At 47.4% G+C, this 22073-nt stretch overlaps 1 protein-coding gene across 1 annotated transcript in view; it reads right to left on the reverse strand.

Annotated features, from left to right (window-relative positions):
* Positions 1 to 22073, reverse strand: part of LRCH3 (leucine rich repeats and calponin homology domain containing 3) — a 318072-nt gene that overhangs the window by 197285 nt on the left and 98714 nt on the right. Inside the window, exons 2-3 of the mRNA XM_063916572.1 lie at positions 15511 to 15655; positions 8647 to 8773 (exon numbers count right to left, since the gene is read on the reverse strand). Of these exons, the coding sequence (XP_063772642.1) occupies positions 8647 to 8773; positions 15511 to 15655 (272 nt within the window). The remainder of the gene's footprint in view (positions 1 to 8646; positions 8774 to 15510; positions 15656 to 22073) is intronic.

The following is a 22073-nucleotide window of genomic DNA, read 5'->3' on the forward strand; positions in this document are numbered from 1 at the left end:
AAGGCACCCAAATCTGAAACACGCTTAGCCGAGGCTAAGGCTAAAAGAAAAATCGTTTTCCAAGTGAGAAATTTAATATCCACTTGTTGTAAGGGTTCAAAGTAATCGGACTGTAAGAAATCTAAAACCAGATTCAAGTCCCATGGTGCTGTAGGTGGAATGAAAGGAGGCTGTATCCTCTTTACACCCTGTAGAAACGTATGTATTGACTGCAACGAGGCCAATTTCCTTTGAAAATAAATTGACAACGCAGATACCTGCACCTTTAGTGTGGAAAGACGTAGTCCTCCATCTAACCCCATTTGTAAAAATAACAAAAGACGGGATAATTTAAAAGACGATGTCGGAAATTTCCGAGCTTCACACCAACCTATATAAGTACGCCAAATTCTATAATAATGAGCTGCCGTAACCGGCTTCCTAGCTCGTACCATGGTTGGTATAACAGACTCAGGAATGCCCTCTTTCCTTAAGATGGCCTTTTCAACAGCCACCCCGTCAAACGCAGCCGCGCTAAATCGGGGTAGAGGAACGGACCCTGTTGTAACAGGTCCGGACGTAGTGGGAGTGGCCATGGATCGTCTGCGAGTAACCCGAGAAGATCCGAGAACCAAGCCCTCCGAGGCCAATGAGGCGCTATTAGAATGACTGTGACGAACCCTCTCTTGATCCGTTTTAGCACCAGCGGGAGCAGCGGAAACGGTGGAAACAGATACACAAGGCTGTATGGCCACGTGGCTGTGAGAGCATCCACCGCCACTGCCCCTGGATCTCTTGTTCTGGACACATATCTTGACACCTGATGATTGTGGCGGGATGCCATTAGATCCACCTGAGGGTAACCCCACTTCTGGATCAACATCTGAAAAACTTCTGGATTTAATGCCCACTCTCCTGGATGAAAATCCCGACGACTGAGAAAATCTGCCTCCCAGTTGTCCACTCCAGGAATGAACACTGCCGATAATATCACCTGGTGATATTCGGCCCATCTGAGGATCCGAGCTACTTCCCGCATAGCCATGCGGCTTCTCGTTCCTCCTTGTTTGTTTATGTATGCGACTGCCGTCGCATTGTCTGACTGCACCTGCACAGTCTGAAAACGAAACATGTACACCGCTTGTCTTAGAGCATTGTAAATCGCCCTGAGTTCCAGAACATTTATGGATAGCGATCTTTCGTGATCCGCCCAGAGGCCCTGGAGCCGATAACTCTGAACTACAGCTCCCCAACCTCTGAGACTTGCGTCCGTTGTCAGAATTATCCAATTCGCGACTCCGAATCGTCTCCCTGCAGATAGATTGTGTATTTTTAACCACCAGAGAAGAGACACCCTGACTTGTGGTGACAACCTCACCCTGTGGTGCAGCTGCAGATGTGATCCCGACCACTGTGCTAACACCTCCAGTTGAAACGGACGTGAGTGAAATCTTCCGAACTGAAGTGCTTCGAAAGCCGCCACCATTGTGCCTAAAAGGCGAATGCACAAATGTACTGAGACTGTGCGTGGCTTGAGCACTAATTGCACCAGATGACGAATGCCCTGTACTTTCTGTTGTGGCAAGTAAACCCTTTGTTTTACTGTATCGAGAATCATCCCTAGGAATTGAAGTCGTTGACACGGAATTAGATGTGATTTCTTTAAACTGACTATCCAACCGTGCTGAACTAGTACATTGTACGTTAGCAAGGCATGTTGGAGAAGCAATTGTTGAGACGGAGCCTTTATGAGTAGATCGTCTAAATACGGAACAATTATTACCCCTAGGGACCTGAGATGAGCTGTCATCACGGACATTACCTTGGTGAATACCCGAGGCGCTGATGAGAGGCCAAACGGTAGAGCCTGAAATTGGTAATGGTCTCGCCTTATCGCAAACCTTAAAAAACTTTGGTGAGGTGGCCAAATCGGAATGTGCAAATACGCATCCTTGAGATCTAGTGCAATCATGAATTCCTGTGGCTCTAACCCTGCAATTACTGACCTGAGAGATTCCATCTTGAATCTGTGGTAAGTGACGTAATGATTGAGACCTTTTAGGTTCAATATTGGCCTGACTGAGCCATCTGGTTTTGGTACCAGAAACAGACTGGAATAATAACCCTGCCCCTGTTCCTGCACAGGGACTGGAATTATCACTGCAGCATTCAGCAGAGACTGAATGGCAACCTGCAGAACTGCTTTCTTGTCGTCCGACACAGGCAGTCCTGTCGTGAAAAATCTTCCTGTCGGAAGATAATCGAACTCTATTTTGTAACCCTCTAATACTAAATTGCGGATCCACCCATCTGTGGACGTCTGCAGCCACGCCCCCTGAAAGCTCTGAAGGCGTGCTCCCACAATTGGGGATCCGAGATGGGCTGGGAGCCCGTCATGCCACTGGTTTGTTAGTGGTCTTGGTGTCTTGACGACGTGCATTGGATTGTCGGGCACTACGTCCCCGACCTCTTCTGCCCGGCGTGACTGCTCCTGTGCCCTGCCCACGAAAGGGCTGAGTTCTAAAGGATTTGAACGCCGGACCAGAATATTTCCGTTTAGGTATAGTTGTAGGCGAAGGAAGAAAAACAGACTTCCCTCCAGTAGCCTCAGAAATCCATTTGTCCAATTCAGGACCAAAAAGTTTCTCGCCATCATAAGGCAATGCCTCTATACCTTTTTTAACCTCCGTCTCCGCCTGCCACGAACGCAGCCAAAGTGCTCGTCGTACTATGACTAGCGATGAGGACAGGCGAGAAGTAAGCTGACAGACGTCAGTAGAAGCTGTACATAAATATTCAGCAGCTTCCCAGATTTGATCTGCGAGAAGTATAAGATGATCATCTTGCAGAGCCGACTTGAGCTCTTTTATCCATACCATTAAAGCTTTAGTAACCCAAATGCCAACCAACCCAGGTCTTAACAGCACTCCAGTTGCTGTATACATGGACCTTAGCATAGCCTCTATTTTACGATCTGCAGGGTCTTTAAGTGTAGTAGCAGTTGGTACTGGTATGGTTAACTTCCTCGTAAGTTTAGATACGGATGAATCCACCAATGGTGGGTTCTCCCATGTAGCTGTCATGGCCTCTGGAAACGGGTAACTCGATTTAAATCTACGAGGAATAGAAAACCGTTTGTCCGGATTTTTCCGTGACTCCAGTAACATTTTATTAAGAGATTCCGAGATAGGGAAACACATCGGAGATCTCTGTCGTTTAGTAAAGACTACTTCATCATTCGTCAGTGGCTCCTCAGTTTCTGTAAACTCCAGCGACTGACGAACTGCTCTGATGAGATTGTCAATACCTGGGCTGTCAAAGTCGTCACCTTCTGACTGTTGTTCTATTTCGCCCTCCTCATACTCCTGTTCAGTGAGATCTAGTATCCCAGAGACAGGAAAATTAGTAGGAAAAGGAAACTTATCTTTTCCACTCAAGGTGGACTTATGACCAGCTTGAGATTCTCCAGGTAACTCAAATGGTCTCATTTTAAACTCAGATCTTGCCGCCTCTCTTTCTTCACGAGAGGCGGCCAGCTCTGATTGTAAACCAACTAATACATCTGCAAGTAAAGCCCACGGAGGGTCCTGAGATGCTGGCTTTACTTCTGGAATGGAAATCGTATTTATGGCTGTATTAACAACACATGCTGTACATGTGGTGGATCCATCAGGCAACACACTCTTACAGACATGACATGACAAATGTTTCTTAGATTTTGCTGGTGTCTTACTCATTATGACAGACAATACAAACTCCACACAGACAGACTGCACGACTCAGTAATAACACCAAAGTTCCTGGTATATATCTTAGGCAAGTGCAGTGCCTGCTAATACGAAAACTGACCCCAAAATTCCCCTAGTACCACTCTTAGCTGAGATGTAAAATAGGAAACCTGGAACAGACAGGAGAACATTAAACATACTAAGCACCAAGTTTTTTTTTTTTTCTTAAACTTAACACTGCCCAATACTGTTAAAGTCTCCCCCCCCACTCCCACGACCTCCGTGTACAGCACCGGGTCTGGGCCTGTGGAAGTTTTTGCAAAGGGCCGTGTGAGCGGCCTGTCCTGTAGGCCCCGGACAACGGAACTCCTCGGCTGCTGCGGGCGGATGGCGGAAGCAGAGAGCGTGCTGCATAGAGCCGTGGAGCGGCCTATGCACACGTGCTCCCGCCCGCCACACACAGCATGGCGGCGTGTCTGTGTAGCCAAGCAGCGCTGCTGCTGCGCAGGGAGCAGCGGTCTCCTAGGATGCTGGGGGCCGGAGAGTGAGAGCGCGCCGCATGGACCGTGAAGCGGCCCATGTACACGCGCTCCGGGCAGCGGTGAGTACCAAACAATCCCCCACAGTGGAGCGGCAGCAAGCGCTGACCGCCCCAACCCAACATACCTGGACCGTGACAGAAGTCTATGACGGGGCTTTCATCCAAGCTCCGTCCAGCTTTCCTGCAGGCAGCCTGCAAGTGGAGTGAGGGAGCTCTTTACAGAGAGGTCCGACACTCACGGCTACTCAGCCGCTTCCACTGTCCCTGACCCACGCCTGTTAGAAGGGGGGAAAGGACGTGGAAATTGACGGAAAAAAAAACTTAGAAAAAAAATTCCAATACTTTGTGGACGAGCTCCACTATGCCTTCTAACTGTGTCGAGCACAGAAAAAACACTGAAGTGCTGCAGGATATGGAGGGGAGGAGTAGTCTCAAAATTAATTTATTCAGTGCCTTCTTCCGGTGGAAGCCGTCCATATCCCAAGAGTACTCCAGTGACCCCTAGTGGATGAAAAAGAAACTCTTTTTTTTTGTTCTGTGTCCAGAACCATACCCAGGAACAGTAGACGCGTCGTAGGAACCAGCTGCGACTTTGGAATATTCAGAATCAAGCCATGCTGTTGTAGCACTTCCCGAGATAGTGCTACTCCGACGAACAACTGCTCCCTGGACCTCGCCTTTATAAGGAGATCGTCCAAGTACGGGATAATTATTGGTAAATACCCTCGGTGTCGGGGACAGACCAACGGCAACGTCTGGAATTGGTAATGAATCCTGGTGAGGAGGGTAAATAGGGACATGCAGGTAAGCATCCTTGATGTCCAGTGATACCATGAAATTCTCCAGGCTTGCAATAATCGCCCTGAGCGATTCCATTTTGAACTTGAACCTTCGTATATAAGTGTTCAAGGATTTCAATTTTAGAATGGGTCTCACCGAACCGTCTGGTTTCGGTACCACAAACATTTTGGAATAGTAACCACGGCCTTGTTGAAGGAGGGGTACCTTGATTTCACCTGCTGGAAGTACAGCTTGCGAATTGCCGCCAGTACTACCTCCCTTTCTCCCAGGGCAGCAGGCAAGGCTGATGTGAGGTAACGGCGAGGGGGAGTCGCCTCGAACTCCAGCTTGTATCCCTGTGATACTACTTGCAGAACCTAGGGATTCACCTGTGGGCAAGCCCACTGGTCCCTGAAGTTCCCGAGACGCGCCCCCACCGCACCTGTCTCCACCTGTGGAGCCCCAGCGTCATGCGGTGGACTCAGAGGAAGCGGGGGAAGATATTTGATCCTGGGAACTGGCTGTCTGGTGCAGCTTTTTCCTTCTTCCCTTGTCTCTGTGCAGAAAGGAAGCGCCTTAGACCCGCTTGCTTTTCTGAAGCCGAAAGGACTGTACCTGAAAATACGGTGCTTTCTTAGGCTGTGAGGAAATCTGAGGTAATTTTTTTTCTTCCCAGCTGTTGCTGTGGATACGAGGTCCCAGAGACCATCCCCAAACAATTCCTCACCCTTATAAGGCAGAATCTCCATGTGCCTTTTAAAGTCAGCATCACCTGTCCACTGCCGGGTCTCTAATACCCTCCTGGCAGAATGGACATTGCATTAATTCTGGATGCCAGCCGGCAAATATCCCTCTGTGCATCCCTCATATATAAGACGACGTCCTTAAAATGCTCTATGTTAGCAAAATATTATCCCTGTCTAGGGTATTTTATCTGACAGGGTATCAGACCACGCTGCAGCAGCACTATTCATGCTGAGGCAATTGCAGGTCTCAGTATAGTACCTGAGTGTGTATATACAGACTTCAGGATAGCCTCCTGCTTTTTATCAGCAGGCTCCTTCAAAGTGGCCGTATCCTAAGACGGCAGTGCCACCTTTTTTGACAAACGTGTGAGCGACTTATCCACCCTAGGGGATATCTCCCAACGTGACCTATCCTCTGGCGGGAAAGGGTACGCCAGCAGTAACTTTTTAGAAATTACCAGTTTCTTATCGGGGGAACCCACGCTTCTTTACACACTTCATTCACTCATCTGATGGGGGAACAAAACACTGGCTGCTTTTTCTCCCCAAACATAAAACCCCTTTTATGTGGTACTTGGGTTAATGTCAGAAATGTGTAACACATTTTTCATTGCCGAGATCATGCAACGGATGTTCCTAGTGGATTGTGTATATGTCTCAACCTCGTCGACACTGGAGTCAGACTCCGTGTCGACATCTGTGTCTGCCATCTGAGGTAACGGGCGTTTTTTGAGCCCCTGATGGCCTTTGAGACGCCTGGGCAGGCGCGGGCTGAGAAGCCGGCTGTCCCACAGCTGTTACGTCATCCAGCCTTTTATGTAAGGAGTTGACATTGTCGGTTAATACCTTCCACCTATCCATCCACTCTGGTGTCGGCCCCACAGGGGGCGACATCCCATTTATCGGCCTCTGCTCCGCCTCCACGTAACCTTCCTCATCCAACATGTCGACACAGCCGTACCGACACACCGCACACACACAGGGAATGCTCTGACTGAGGACAGGACCCCACAAAGTCCTTTGGGGAGACAGAGAGAGAGTATGCCAGCACACACCAGAGCGCTATATAATGCAGGGATTAACACTATAACTGAGTGATTTTTCCCCCAATAGCTGCTTGTATACACATATTGGGCCTAAATTTGGTGCCCCCCCTCTCTTTTTAACCCTTTGAGCCTGAAAACTACAGGGGAGAGCCTGGGGAGCTGTCTTCCAGCTGCAATGTGAAGAAAAAATGGCGCCAGTGTGCTGAGGGAGATAGCCCCGCCCCTTTTTCGGCTGACTTTTCTCCCGCTTTTTTCATGGATTCTGGCAGGGGTAATTTATCACATATATAGCCCTGGGACTATATATTGTGATGATTTGCCAGCCAAGGTGTTTATATTGCCCTCAGGGCGCCCCCCCCAGCGCCCTGCACCCATCAGTGACCGGAGTGTGAGCTGTGCATGAGGAGCAATGGCGCACAGCTGCAGTGCTGTGCGCTACCTTGTTGAAGACAGAAGTCTTCTGCAGCCGATTTTCCGGAACACTTCTTGCTTCTGGCTCTGTAAGGGGGCCGGCGGCGCGGCTCCGGGACCGAACATCGAGGTCGGGTCCTGTGGTCGATCCCTCTGGAGCTAATGGTGTCCAGTAGCCTAAGAAGCCCAAGCTACCACCACTTAGGTAGGTTCGCTTCTTCTCCCCTTAGTCCCTCGCTGCAGTGAGTCTGTTGCCAGCAGATCTCACTGTAAAATAAAAAACCTAAAATATACTTTCTTTCTAGGAGCTCAGGAGAGCCCCTAGTGTGCATCCAGCTCAGCCGGGCACAAGATTTTAACTGAGGTCTGGAGGAGGGTCATAGTGGGAGGAGCCAGTGCACACCAGGTAGTCCTAAAGCTTTCTTTAGTCGTGCCCAGTCTCCTGCGGAGCAGCTATTCCCCATGGTCCTTACGGAGTCCCAGCATCCACTTAGGACGTCAGAGAAATGTTGGGACACAGCAGTATTCATAGGACACCCTACCAAAGAATGATAATTTATGGGGTGATACAATTGTTTTTTTGGCCCCGATCTCCCATCTAAAGTGGCAGGATATTGTGGTACACTATTCAAATGTTTTGGGGGGTTTTCCCCGCTCACACTGCACTCAGACTGGTTTTAGCTGCGCAAAGTGGCTAAACCAGTGTAAACTAAAGGCTGCAACATGAAAAGCGAGGATGGGCCATCGTTTTGCACATTGCAGCTTGCACCTACATTAGCTGAAATACAACTGCTGGCTAGCATTTTTCCATTATTTACTGAAATTGCAAATTTCAACCCTGTGACACTAACTGCCTTCAGTACTTTGCTTATGGTCACTAAAAGCCTCCCTACACTGCCCTGCTATCTAATATACCACTTTTTAGGGGGCTCGGGATGATTTCCCTACTCTTTCATGTACTTCACATTAGTCACGCACTGCAGAATAAGCTCACAATATCTGTGACTTACCATTTCTAATTGAATTGTAAGGGTATCAGGAGCACACGTCATGAAAATAGCCAGCGAAATGAGCAAGCACAGGGCACAGAGGCTGCAACTAAATGAATTAGCCCCTATATATTGGGGAGCACTACTGTGTGGCATAATATGAAAGGGGGGCATTTCTCTATGGCAAGGCATGAATTGGGAGCACTACTGTGTGGCATAATATGAATTGGGGACGTCCTTTTACATGTAAAAAAAAAAAATAATCATTGTTATATCGGTTTTAATGATGCATTGCTTCCAGAATTTTGTCCTTCAGCACTAAAATGTGTGAGTGATCAGCATGCTGCTTCAAAAAAATTCCTACCGTGAACACTAAGAAAGCTTGGATAGCATGTGTTAAACTGGGATGATCAGTAGAGCACCTACCAGCTCTGTTAGATACCTCAGAAGACCAATCTCTTCTGGCAAAGATTCCAACTTGTTGTTACTAGCAATAAGTACTTTCAGGGGGAGACTGCAGAGGTGTCCAGGGAGTGATGTCAATTGGTTCCGACTTGAAAAAAAACAAAAGAAAAAGTAGATTAAAATGGGCATTGCAATCTATCAATGTGATGTATACAGATTGAGATACAATTTGAAAAAAAAAACAACAAAAAAAACAACGTATTTAGCATTGTGATGTGTCAAAAAATTAATTTAAAAAATGTGTACTTATAAGATAACATAATGGGGCATATTCAATTGTGGCACACGCCACCTGCTAGTTGTCTAAAGGAATGGGCATCTATCGGAGCGATTCAACTGTTTCTCCAATAGACTACCATTAGCCACAGCAGTCACATTTTTTCTCGCAGCCTCAGGTGGTGCAAGGAAAAAAAATATGTTTAAAGTCTGTAGGTTGGGCGCCCAAAACCAGACTTTGGATACCCAAAAGGAATCTTTAGATTGTTTTAGTCATTTTGCGCTTCTAAAATTGTTACTTTCAGAGCATTCAATTCTAATGTACTTCGGATCAGAGTGACAACTGAATTGCTCTGTTAGATGCCCATTACCATAAACTGCCAGCAGGGGGAGCGTGGCACAATTGAATTCCCCCCAGTGAGATTACTATTCAAATGGAGAGTTTTGTCTCTTAGCCAAAACAGTCTACACCGAGCCTGCATCAGATCCTACGTCTCTGGGCCTGGTAATGCAATCTCTGTTTATTAGCAAGAAAAAGGAGATTTATGGTAGACTAACATCGTTAATCTATTTCTGCGAGGTACACTGGTATTCCACAAGGAATAACAACGAGGTGTAGAGTTGGATCTTGAGCCAAGGCACCAACAGGCTAAAGCTTTGACTGTTCCCAGGTTGCACTGCACCGCCTCCTCTATAGTCCCGCATCCAGGTACTGGAGCTCAGTTTTGGTAACCAGTCCAATGCAGTAGCAGGGAAGAGAGATGGTAGATGTTGGTCACATAGAACCACATTCTCACGACAGGAGAAGGGACTAGCGGCTAATGCCATACAAACCCAAAGAAGCCAAGTGAGTCAGGGTGGGCGCCCTGTGGAATCCAGTGTACCTCGCAGAGATTTAACAATAGTAAGTCTACCATAAAACTTCTTTTCTACAGCGGGGTACACTGGTATTCCACAAGGAATAACATCGGGGATGTCATAAAGTAGTTCCTCATGGGAGGGGACGCACAGTAGCGGGCACAAGAACCCGGCGTCCAAAAGAAGCACCCTGGGAGGAAGTATCAAAGGCATAGAACCTGATGAACGTGTTCACTGAGGACCACGTAGCCGCCTTGCACAATTGTTCTGTGGATGCACCACGGCGGGCCGCCCAAGAAGGTCCAACCGACAGAGTAGAATGGGCCTTGAGAGCAGCAGGTGCTGGGAGCCCAGCCTGCGCATAAGCTTGTGCAATCACCATTCTAATCCTTCTGGCCAAGGTTTGCTTATTCGCAGGCCAGCCACGTTTGTGAAAATCAAATAGTACAAAAAGGGAATCTGACCTTCTGATAGAGGCAGTCCTTTCCACATAAATATGAAGAGCCCATACCACGTCCAAAGATCGTTCTTTGGAGGACAAACCAGAAGAGATGAAGGCCGGAACCACAATCTCCTGGTTAAGGTGAAAAGATGATACCACCTTATGTAAATAACCAGGGCCAGTTTGAAGAACTGCCCGGTCACGGTGAAAAATCAGAAAGGGTGGGCGACATGACAAAGCGCCTAAGTCCGACTCCCTACTAGCAGAGGAAATAGCCAACAGAAACACGACCTTAAGCGTAAGGAATTTAAGGGACACAGACTCAAGAGGTTCAAATGGAGACTCTTGCAGGGCATTTAAGACTACAGACAGAATCCATGGAGCCACAGGAGGGACATAGGGAGGCTGAATCCGTAGAACACCCTGAGTGAAAGTGTGAACGTCAGGAAGAGAAATAATTTTTCTCTGAAACCACACCGACAAGGCATATATGAACCTTGAGGGAGACCAGACGAAGGCCCAAGTCTAGGACTTGTTGTAGAAAAGCCAAAAGTCTGGAAGTTATGAAAGTATATCATAATTCTTAGCAGCATATCATGTGAAGTAAGAATTCCAACCCCTGTAATAAATAGGAGCCGAAGCTGGTTTACGGGTCTTCAACATAGTTTGAATGACTGCCTCAGAGAATCCTTTTGCTCTCAGGAGGCCGTGAAAGTCAGTCTGGCCAGGTCTGGGTAGACAGAAGGGCCCTAAACGAGGAGGTCTGGGCGTTGAGGAAGTAGAAGAGGACGCTCTATCGAGAGACCCTGCAGATCTGAGAACCAATGCCATCTGGGCAACGCTGGAGCAACTAGAAGTAGTAATCCTCCTTCTTGCTTGAACTTCCGTATTACCCGGGGCAGGAGTGACACTGGAGAGAACACGTATGCCAGCCGAAAGTTCCATGGAATTGCCAGTGCGTCCACGAACGCTGCTTGAGGATCCCTTGTTCTTGCGCTGAAGATCGGAACCTTGTGATTGTGTCGAGATGCCATCAGGTATACATCTGGTAGGCCCCACTTGTCCACTAGGAGTTGAAAGACTTTGGGATGAAGACTCCACTCTCCGGCGTGCACGACTGAAGAAGTCCGCTTCCCAGTTGAGGACTACAGAAATGAACACTGCCGATGTGGCTGGCAGATGGCGTTCCGCCAATTGGAGGATTTTTGACACCTCTATTACTGCTATGCGGCTTCAAGTGCCGCCTAGATGATTTATGTAAGCCACCCTGGTGGCGTTGTCTGATCGTACTTGAACAGGCCTGTTCTGTACAAGAGGCAGGGCCAGTGTCAATGCACTGAACACTGCCCGCAATTCCAGATTGTTTATCGGGTGGATAGATTCCTCCCTGGTCCACTGACCCTGGAGAAAGTGTTGCTCGAACCCCGCAGACTGGCATCCGTCGAGGACCCAGTTGGGGATCCAGAAGGGACGGCCCCTGCTCAACTGTTGGTCCTGTAACCAGCAGCTCAGTGACAGACGAACCTCCGGAGTCAAGGCGATCATTTGCGACCTGATCCGATGAGGCAGGCTGTCCCATTTGGAAAGGATTAACCTCTGCAGAGGGCGGGAGTGAAATTGAGTGTACTCTACCATGGCGAAAGCCGATACCATGAGGCCTAGTACTTGCATCGCCGAGTGTATCGACACTCTCTGGCAAGAGAGGAAGCCTCTGATCCTGTCCTGAAGTTTCAGGACCTTCTCTGGAGACAGAAACAGTCTTTGGCTGTGTGTGTCCAGCAGTGACCCCAGGTGCACCATGCTCCGAGCAGGGAACAGTGAGGACTTCTTCCAATTGATGAGCCACCCGTGGGCTTGTAGGAATTGGACTGACATCTCCAGTTGACTGAGGAGGACATCTTGGGAGTTCGCCAGAATCAGCAAGTCGTCCAGATATGGCAGGATCCTGATTCACTGACGACAGAGGAAAACAGTCATCACGGCCATGACCTTGGTGAAAATCCGGGGTGCCATGGCTAGTCCAAATGGCAGAGCCTGGAATTGAAAATGAAGGTTGCCCATAGCAAATCGCAGATATTGTTGATGCAAAATGGCAATAGGTATGTGCAGGTAAGCATCCTGTATGTCCAGGGATATCATATAGTCCTCGGGTTCCATGGCCAGTACAATAGAGCACAGGGTTTCCATACGGAATTTGGACACACTCACAAACTTGTTCAATTATTTGAGGTTGAGGATAGGCCAGAGACCCATTTGGTTTCGGAACTAGAAACAAGGTCGAATAGTAACCCCTGCCTCTCTGGGACAGGGGTACCGGCACTACTACTCCTGTTTCTAGGAAGGATTGTACAACCAGGTGTAGAGCTTGCGCTTTCAACGGATCTGAGGGGATAACCGCTGAACAGAACTGGCGAGGGGGAAGTCTCTTGAAAGAGATTGCGTACCCGTAAGAGACAACTTCCCGTACCCAGGTGTCTGAAGTGGTCTTTAACCAGGCCTGGGCGAACTGCAGAAGTGGGCCGTCCACCCTGGGGTCCAACAGTGGGAGGCCCGCCACATCATGCAGCAGGCTTGTCTTGTTTGGAAGCAGGCTGATGGGTGGCCCAGGATTTAGATCTGGGCTTAGTGGTTTTGGAAGTACGAGCCTGTCTTGGGTACGCCTGCCCTTTTGTTTTCCTTGGAGATCGAAAGGAACGAAAAGATGTACTCTTCGCCTTCTGAGTAGAAGGATTAGTACTTGGGAGAAACGCAGTCTTGGCCGTAGCCAAGTCAGTCGCAATCTTGTTCAGATCCTCCCCAAATAGTATGTCTCCCTTGAAAGGAAGCACCTCCAAGGTCTTTTTAGAGTCCAGGTCCACTTTCCAGGACCTCAACCACAGAATCCGGCAAGCCAGGATAGATGTAGCAGATGCCTTGGTCGCCATGACCCCTGCATCAGAGGCCACCTCCTGAATATAGTGAGGCTGTGATAATATACAACAGATATTGTCTGGTGGCAGTGTCAGAAAAATCCTGAGGTAGCTCATCCTCAAGTGCCTGAACCCATGCTTCAATTCCTTTTGCCACCCAAGAGGCCGCCATAGTGGGTCTATGTACAGCACCAGAAAGAGCGTAAATAGACTTCAGGCATCCCTCTACACGCTTATCTGTCAGTTCCTTCAGTGAGGCGACAGTGGTGACAGGCAGAGTAGATGACACCTCAAGACGGGCGACACGAGAGTCCACTGGCGGTGGAGTTTCACCCTTGTTTATCAACTCCGCAGGGATAGGATAACGATCTAGCATCTTTTTAGACAGGGAAAACTTATTTCCTGGAGATGACCAGGATTCCTGACGTATGTCAATTAAAAGGTCAGAATGTGGTAAAACTACTTTAGTAACCTTCTGAAGCTTAAAACTTATCCGGTTTCTTAGACGTAACAGGAGGCTCAATGTCATCATCAATCTGGAGAATCAGCTTGATAGCCTCCACGAGGTTAGGAACATCAAACTGGGTTGTAGATTCCTCATCAGAAGCAACTGTATCAGTGTTTGACAGATCAGTATATTCCCCATCTTCACTGTAAGAATTATCCAAAATATTAGTGGATTGTGAGGAAGAAATGGCCCGTTTAGATGACCCCTGTAACCTGCTGTAGACAGAGTACCCGCCCATTGCGGATTGACTACAGGGACAATATGTGGCTGTAATGGCACGGTAGGCCCCACAGGGGGCGTAAAACGCGTTACAAACGTAGTCAGCATATTTGAAAAAGCTGCCCAAGGTGATTGGCCACAGGTGGACTTGGAGATGTATGACACCCAGTGCCTGAACCAGCAGCTAACACTTCCCCCACTGGTGAATCCGTGGCGACAGCACTGCATGATGCCAGAGCGTCTGCGGATGTCCCGCCCTGTGTAGCAGACATTATATGGGATGTAGCCTTAGGGAGTAACAGTACAATATAGCCACACAAACACAAAAAACAGCAAATAATCCCCTGTGTTTTGTGATAGTACATACAGAGCACAAACAGAGGATTTATGTGGTGTGGGGTTACTGAAAAACACAGTGAGAAATACAAACACTATACCCTGTGTAGCACTAAATATTATACGAGACCCTGATGCACCTAGTTTCCCAGGGTAGAGAATATAGTTATAGCAAAACGTGTGATACACAAGAATGGAATCCACACAGCAGCTATAGTCACACTTCATCATAGGTACAATGCAGGAATTATTACATATAAACAATAAAACTGCACTGGTCTAGTAATTACAAATAAGTATGTATGTATACAGATATAACAATGCACAGTAAACACTGGATGTATTTCACAGAATACTTGTACTAAATATTCAGATAGCAGTACACTTGTTCTTAACTAACACTGTCTAAAATGACATGTAGAATACTTAAGTGTCTGTAAATGCACAGCGCTGATGATACAGGCGGATTTACAGAGGAGACAGTGCCCAGCAGTCCCGGAGATCAGCCCAGCTATGTAATGGCGCCTTAATCTCAGTCAGGGAGTGAGCGAGAGAGAACTGCAGCTCCAGGGCGGGAACACCAGCAGTAGATGGCGCCCGGAGCTGGGGGAGGGGCTACAGGTAAGCGCCTTATCCCCTCTGCTGGACTTCACCACCTGGTACTGTGGAGCCTTTTATAACCGGATTTTAGAAAATCCAACTTGTGCTCCTTGGTGGATATAATGGGGTCCATGTACGACACATTGTCCACGCCAGCAGCGCGGTCCGTCTCCTGGGACCGCGACCAGATCGCGATTTACCGGCGGGTCCCACCTGGGGGGCCCTCTTACCTCCCTCCTTGAGTGCAGCCACGTGATCCTGGAGTATGACAGCGGTGGTGTGCCTAAAAACCGGTGTGTCTCCACTGCAAGTACGAGGGAACCAGGCCACGGGAGTATGCAGCACCGCTGAGGGAGGTGATGGAGCCGCAGCACAGCATGTGATAAAGATATAGAAAGTGCTGCGGCCCTTGAAGTCTTCTAAAAAGCTCTTTTCAGGGCTGCCTAGCGCAGCCCCACCTGTTAGTGAACTGCACTGGAGGCACCAACTTACAAACGGAGCTCCACTGCCTGGAAGCGGGGCTATAGAGGAGGCGGGGCAGTGCATCCTGGGAACAGTCAAAGCTTTAGCCTGTTGGTGCCTCGGATCAAGAGCCAACTCTACACCCCGATGTTATTCCCTGTGGAATACCAGTGTACCCCGCTGCAGAAATAACTCCTCAGAGACTTTGGAGAATTGTTCCTAAAATGTAGAGATTTATCTCATTGTCACACAATGTTATATAATTTACACTGTACCTGAGGTTGAGGAAGGTCAGGGCTTGCAGATTAAGAGTGGCCTCTGGCACATAGCGGATGCAATTCTGATAAAGGTTTAGACTTTCCAAGGAAACGTAGTGGCAGATCTCTGCAGCAATCTCAGACAGTCTATTCCGAGACAGATCTAAAACAGAACATTATGACTATTACTACTTTTGTAGAGTTTTACAAAGGAATGATGTTAATGATTCATACTAGTCTTGCAGCAAGCAAATGTGTGTATCTGTCTCACACAAGAGCTAATAAAGCCATCTGTTTTGTAATCCGTGTGTAATACTGCTGCATTGGAATGTTATGTGGGATAATTCAATGGTCGCCGAAAACCAACATTATCAGAGATTTTGTTTTACCTGCCCAGAGCCAGGAAAAACAATATCCACCATAAGTGACAATTTTTTTGTGGCCGCGAAAAAACATGTATGCAGGAACTTATACCGGAATCTGTTTTTTCGCATGGAAATGGGTACATTTTTATGCAAACAAAAAAACATTAATTGAAATGCCAGAAAAAAAACATCAGGCGAAAGAGACAGTATTTTTGCAGGAAAATATACTGCGGCTAATTGAATTGCCCCCTATTTAATAAAATAACACCAACTACTACAGACAGCAAACTCAAATTTACATAACCGTAAATACAGCTGATCAACAGGCAGCCCAAGGGCAGCAGGCCCCCATACAGGCTTTCATCCGAGTCCCTAGTTCCTTCCTTTGTTGTTAGATTTTTGTTCTTATAGCTTGTAAAACTTGCTTCAAACGCCTGCTGATATTTTATTAGATAGGTGTCTCTTTCTATGATTAAATGTATGATTTTAAGTTATTACTGAGATTAAAAGGTAATGTTCATCCCTTTTGAAGTTTAAAGTTTCCTTATGTGGCTCATGCAGTGTATCACTGATCTAAGGTGTGCCTCACCTCTAATTGTGTAAAGCTACACAACATCTGCAGAGAGCAAACACAAAGGCGACATGTTTCTGCTCATTTCAATTGACAATTAAACTTTGCTAAATTTAGCAGATTAAACAACACTACACTTAAATATATTTGTCAAGTTAGGTTTTAAGTTAAACCAGTAGATGACAATTTCAGAGCTGAATACTATGGACCTTCCAACCTCTCAGGGTATTGCGTTTATGATCAACAAAGCATGGCTGTCAAAGGCTTCAGACATAAAGAGAAGAGATTATAAAGCAGAATAAGGCAAAACTGTATATACAGTATATATACTGGCTGTGGAAAGTCCAGCTACCTAGAACTAGGTCGCTGGTGACCAGCTGGGACGCTTCTCTAATATAACGGATGTTAAACACAGAAAGCAAAGATATTTTATCGCACACAAGGGTCTGCAGTGAAACACTTCGTCATTCTACATAGATTACAGAACACAGGTGTCATTTCCTTTTAAAACTTCATGGGCACAAAGAGTTGTACTAAAGCAATAATATCCACCTGTTTGCACCACCAAGGTCTCACATACTCACTCCAGAAACCACAAATTTGCACAACTCTGTAACTCAATGTCTATGCATCACTGGGGTAAGTGAAGTACTCGTACAACTAAAATTAGTGAATCAAGTCAGAATATTGCTGCCTGATTAATAGGCATTAAACAATTGATAACGGTCATGCATGCCTGTGATAATGTCGATATTATCTTAGACCACCGAAAAGCTATACCTCTAGATACACTATTACCATGGAGCCGCTATGGCCGCTAGACTGAATACACGTGCTACGCACTTTGTACGCTATTTGCGTACAGAGTCCCGCACGTGGTACGTACTTGGCGTACACACGCCGCGCTGAGTGTACAGAGTACACACAGCGTGCGCACACACAATTGATAACCTTTAAACCTTGTTAATGATACAATGCAATGATATGATTACACTTTAAACTCTTAACAGCAAAGTACTGCAACGATGTTATACCTTAAACCTTAAGTAGCGCTGACGGTATAAAGTAACCGCAGTGCGTACACCTTATCAATACTTATACACTTTATACAGATAAATACACTCTAAAACCCTTGCAGGAAAGTGAAGACACAACACTGATTTGTAGTTGCAACCACAGGGTTCTAAGGCCACAGTGGATTAATTCCAAAAGGTAAACAGTACAAATCATACACTACAGGCTAACAAGATAAAACTAAACAGAATAATGGCTACAGAGAATGTACATACGTGAGAATGTTCGCAAGCGCAACCCGGCCGGTCCTCCGCTGGTCATACAGATAGCGTTCAGAGTCTTCTGACCAGCCAGGCAGCAACAGGCTTTTTTTATACACTACTTCCATATACAATACAATGGTCACTGTAATCCCTTTGTCTATTGGACACAGAGATGTATCTTTACAGTACAGGAGAAGTCATAGGTTGATTTGAAAAGGTGGGCTATGTCTTTCTCAACTGCTCTTGTGGGTGTCTCCTCTGGATTCCCCCCGCATACATAATATACAGTAAATACAGTTTAAACCTATATTCTGCTTCTGCATCTAACTATCCTCAGGAACATGCGATCTTCCTCAAACCAACACCAGAATGTTTCCCTTAAAATACCCTACAGTTGGATACCAAACACCACCTTGTAACCTTGTTCTGTCCCCTCCTATCCTGTAAAGGTGAATCCCTTTGTTCTGTTACCATTTTAAACAGCTATTTCTTTCTGATGTGGTGCAGGGGGCTATGTGTACAATGTGCACTATTTGGGTTAAATATGTAATGTTCTAATAACCCTCTACGCGCTCACAAACTCCGCCGTAAATACCCATATCATGCGCATGATCGCCGGAGCGATCCTACGCAAATTGCGGATATGTGCACGCACGGAGGACTGAGTGCACGAGCAGCGGGCATGTGCATGGGGTTAGTACAAGGCATATGTATTACAATATTTTTCGACTTTGACACATGCTATACAGTTAGCTATTGCAAGTGCGAATTGCACCTTTTATTGTATTTTAATCCCCATTTACGCAATAGATTCTGAAGGTCGTCATAGCTGTAAATAATGTTGGGCAGAGTGGAAAAAAAATAGGATTTTAAATACCTACCAGTAAATCCTTTTCTCGTAGTCCATAAGGGATATTGGGGACACATTAGTACGATGGGTATAGACGGGTCCAAAGGAGCCAGTGCACTTTAAATTTTTTCAACTGGGTGTGCTGGCTCCTCCGCTCTATGCCCCCTGCTACAGGCAGTTACAGGTAAAACAGTGCCCGAAGGAGAAATTACATATATGAGAGAAGGAACATAACGAGAAGTGTGGTGAGATTTATACACCAGCACACCATGACATAACTGGGCCAGCAACAACTTGCAACATAAACAGCAACGGCTGAACAGGTAACACCTAACAGAGAACCTGCAGAAAGTCACCGCACAGAGGCGGGCGCCCAATAACACTTATGAACTACGAGAAAAATAGGATTTTAAATTACCTGGCACTTTAAGAGTTTAATAGTGTGGGCTGGCTCCTCCCTCTATGCCCCTCCTACCAGACTCAGTCTAGAAACTGTGCCCAAGGAGACGACATACTTCAAGAGAAGGAATTACACAGATAGTGGCGAGATTCATACCAGCTCACACACAGGCAAATCCGGCTAACATGCCGGAAACTCAGCAACAGCTGAAACAGTACTGAAACGGTAAATAACGCAGAACTTACCTAGGAACCAGGCAGTACTGAACTATAAAACCAATGCAGGAAAACGCAGCGCTGGGCGGGCGCCCAGCATCCTCTACGGACTACGAGAAAAGGATTTACCGGTAGGTAATTCAAATCCTATTTTCTCTTACGTCCTAGAGGATGCTGGGGTCCATATTAGTACCATGGGGATGTACCAAAGCTCCCAGAACGTGAGGGAGAGCGCGGAGGCTCCTGCAAGACTGCTTGACCAAACTTGAGGTCATCAGAGGCCAAAGTATCGAACTTGTAAAACTTAGCAAACGTGTTCGACCCAGACCAAGTAGCTGCTCGGCAAAGCTGTACAGCCGAGACACCCCGGGCAGCTGCCCGGGAAGAACCCACCTTACGAGTAGAGTGGGCCTTTACAGATTTTGGACACGGCTATCCTGCCATAGAATATGCATGCTGGATGCTGAACCTGATCCAGCGTGAAATCGACTGCTTAGAAGCAGGACACCAAATTTTCTTGGGATCATAGAGGACAAACAGCGAGTCAGATTTTCTGACGAGCAGTCCCCTTCACATAAATTTTCAAAGTCCTCACAACATCCAAGGCCTTTGAAGCAATTGAGGAGTCAGTAGCCACTGGCACCACAATAGGTTGGTTGATATGAAAAGCTGAAACAACCTTAGGCAGGAACTGCGGACGAGTCCTGAGTTCCGCTCTATCTTCATGGAATTCTGACACAGGTCGAGCAGAAGCCAAGGCCAACAAAGTGACCGCCTTCCACGTGAGAAACTTGGTATCAGCCTCCCGTAGAGGCTCAAACCAAGCTGATTGCAGTAACTGCAACACCACATCAAGATCCCAGGGTGCCGTTGGCGCCACAAAGGGAGGCTGGATGTGCAGAACCCCTTTCAAAAAGGTCTGAAGCTCAGGGAGGACAGCCAATTGTTTTTGGAAGAAGATGGACAAAGCAGAGATCTGGACCTTGATGGAGCCCAATCTCAGTCCCATATCCACACCTGTTTGCAGGAAAAGGAGAAAACGTCCAAGTTGAAACTCCACCGCAGGAAATTTCTTGGACTCGCACCAAGAAACATTTTTTTCAAATTCGATGGTAATGTTTAGACGTTACCCCCTTCCTAGCCTGTATCAGGGTAGGAATGACCTCACTCGGGATACCCTTCCGAGCTAAGATCTGGCGTTCAACCGCCATGCCGTCAAACGTAGCCGCGGTAAGTCTTGATAAGCGAACGGCCCCTGCAGTAGCAGATCCTCCCGAAAAGGTAAGGGCTTTGGATCCTCCAGCAGAAGATCCAGCAGGTCCGCGTACCAAGCCCTCCTTGGCCAGTCCGGAGCAATGAGGATTGCCAGAACCTTTGTTCTTCTTACCAGTTGAAGAACCCTTGGTATCAGAGGAAGTGGAGGGAGCACATACACTGACTTGAACACCCACGGTGTTACCAGTGTGTCCACCGCCACTGCCTGCGGGTCTCTCGACCTGGAACAGTACCTCCGCAGCTTCTTGTTGAGGCGGGAGGCCATCATGTCTATGTGAGGAACCCTCCACCAACCGGTTACCTCCTCGAACACCTCCGGGTGGAGATCATGTCTGCTGAGGAAGACTGCTTCCCAGTTGTCTACGCCCGGAATGAAGATTGATGACATCGCCACCGCGTGTCTTTCTGCCCAGAGGAAGATTATTGACACCTCTGACATTGCAGCCCTGCTCTTCGTTCCGCCTTGTCGGTTTATGTAGGCCACTGTGGTCACGTTGTCCGACTGCACCTGAACACCCGATCCTGTAGAAGGTGTGCTGCTTGCAGAACACTGTTGTACACGGCTCTTAGCTCCAGAATGTTTATCGGGAGAAGGGATTCTTGATCCGACCATCTTCCTTGGAAGGTTTCCCCCTGAGCGACTGCTCCCCAACCTCTTAGACTGGCATCCGTGGTTAGAAGGATCCAGTCCTGAATTCTGAACCTTCCTCTTTCCAAAAGGTGTGGTAGTTGTAGCCACCAGAGGAGCGAAATCCTGGCTTTCGGTGACAGGCGTATCCTCTGGTGCATATGTAGGTGAGATCCCGACCACTGGTCCAAGAGATCCAGCTGAAAGGATCGAGCATGAAACCTCCCGTACTGCATAGCCTCGTAGGAGTTCAACCATCTTCCCCAGAAGGCGGATGCACTGATGAACCGATACCCGGGCTGGCTTCAAGACATCCCGGACCATTGTTTGGATCGCCAATGCTTTCTCCACTGGGAAAAACACCCTCTGCACTTCCGTGTCGAGGATCATCCCCAGGAAAGACAGCCTCCTTGTCGGCTCCAGATGAGACTCCAGATGAGACTTTGGAAGGTTCAGGATCCAACCGTGCACCTTGAGCAGTTGTGTCGTGAGAGCAATGGATCTTAGCAACTTCTCCCTGGATCACGCCTTGATCAGGAGATCGTCTAGATACGGAATTATGTTGACCCCCTGCATGCGGAGTAGAACTATTATCTCCGCCATCACCTTGGTGAAGACCCTCGGTGCTGTGGAGAGGCCAAACGGCAGCGCCTGAAACGGATAGTGATCGTCTAACAGTGAAAACCTGAGATTGCCTGATGCGGCGACCAAATGGGAATGTGAGGCTGCTAGTAATTATATCAGTGAAATACTGCTTGTTTTAAAATAATTTCTTATCAGTAATGCACATAAATAGCGGCTCTCCACCCAGGTGACACCAGTGATCCAGCGTGTCTTGCGTCTGGAGGAGCTGTGTGAGGCTGCTGCTGCTTATGCAGAGGAAGGCGCCAAAATGTCGTTGAGCACGCTCCCTTAATGGAGCCGGAGCTACTGACGTTTTTTATACTGGAAATGCCTCCAAACTGTTTAAAACGTCTCATAAATGATAAGTTAAGCCCAC

Source organism: Pseudophryne corroboree, chromosome 4 (genome assembly GCF_028390025.1).
Source record: "Pseudophryne corroboree isolate aPseCor3 chromosome 4, aPseCor3.hap2, whole genome shotgun sequence".
In the NCBI taxonomy this organism is placed as follows: domain Eukaryota; kingdom Metazoa; phylum Chordata; class Amphibia; order Anura; family Myobatrachidae; genus Pseudophryne; species Pseudophryne corroboree.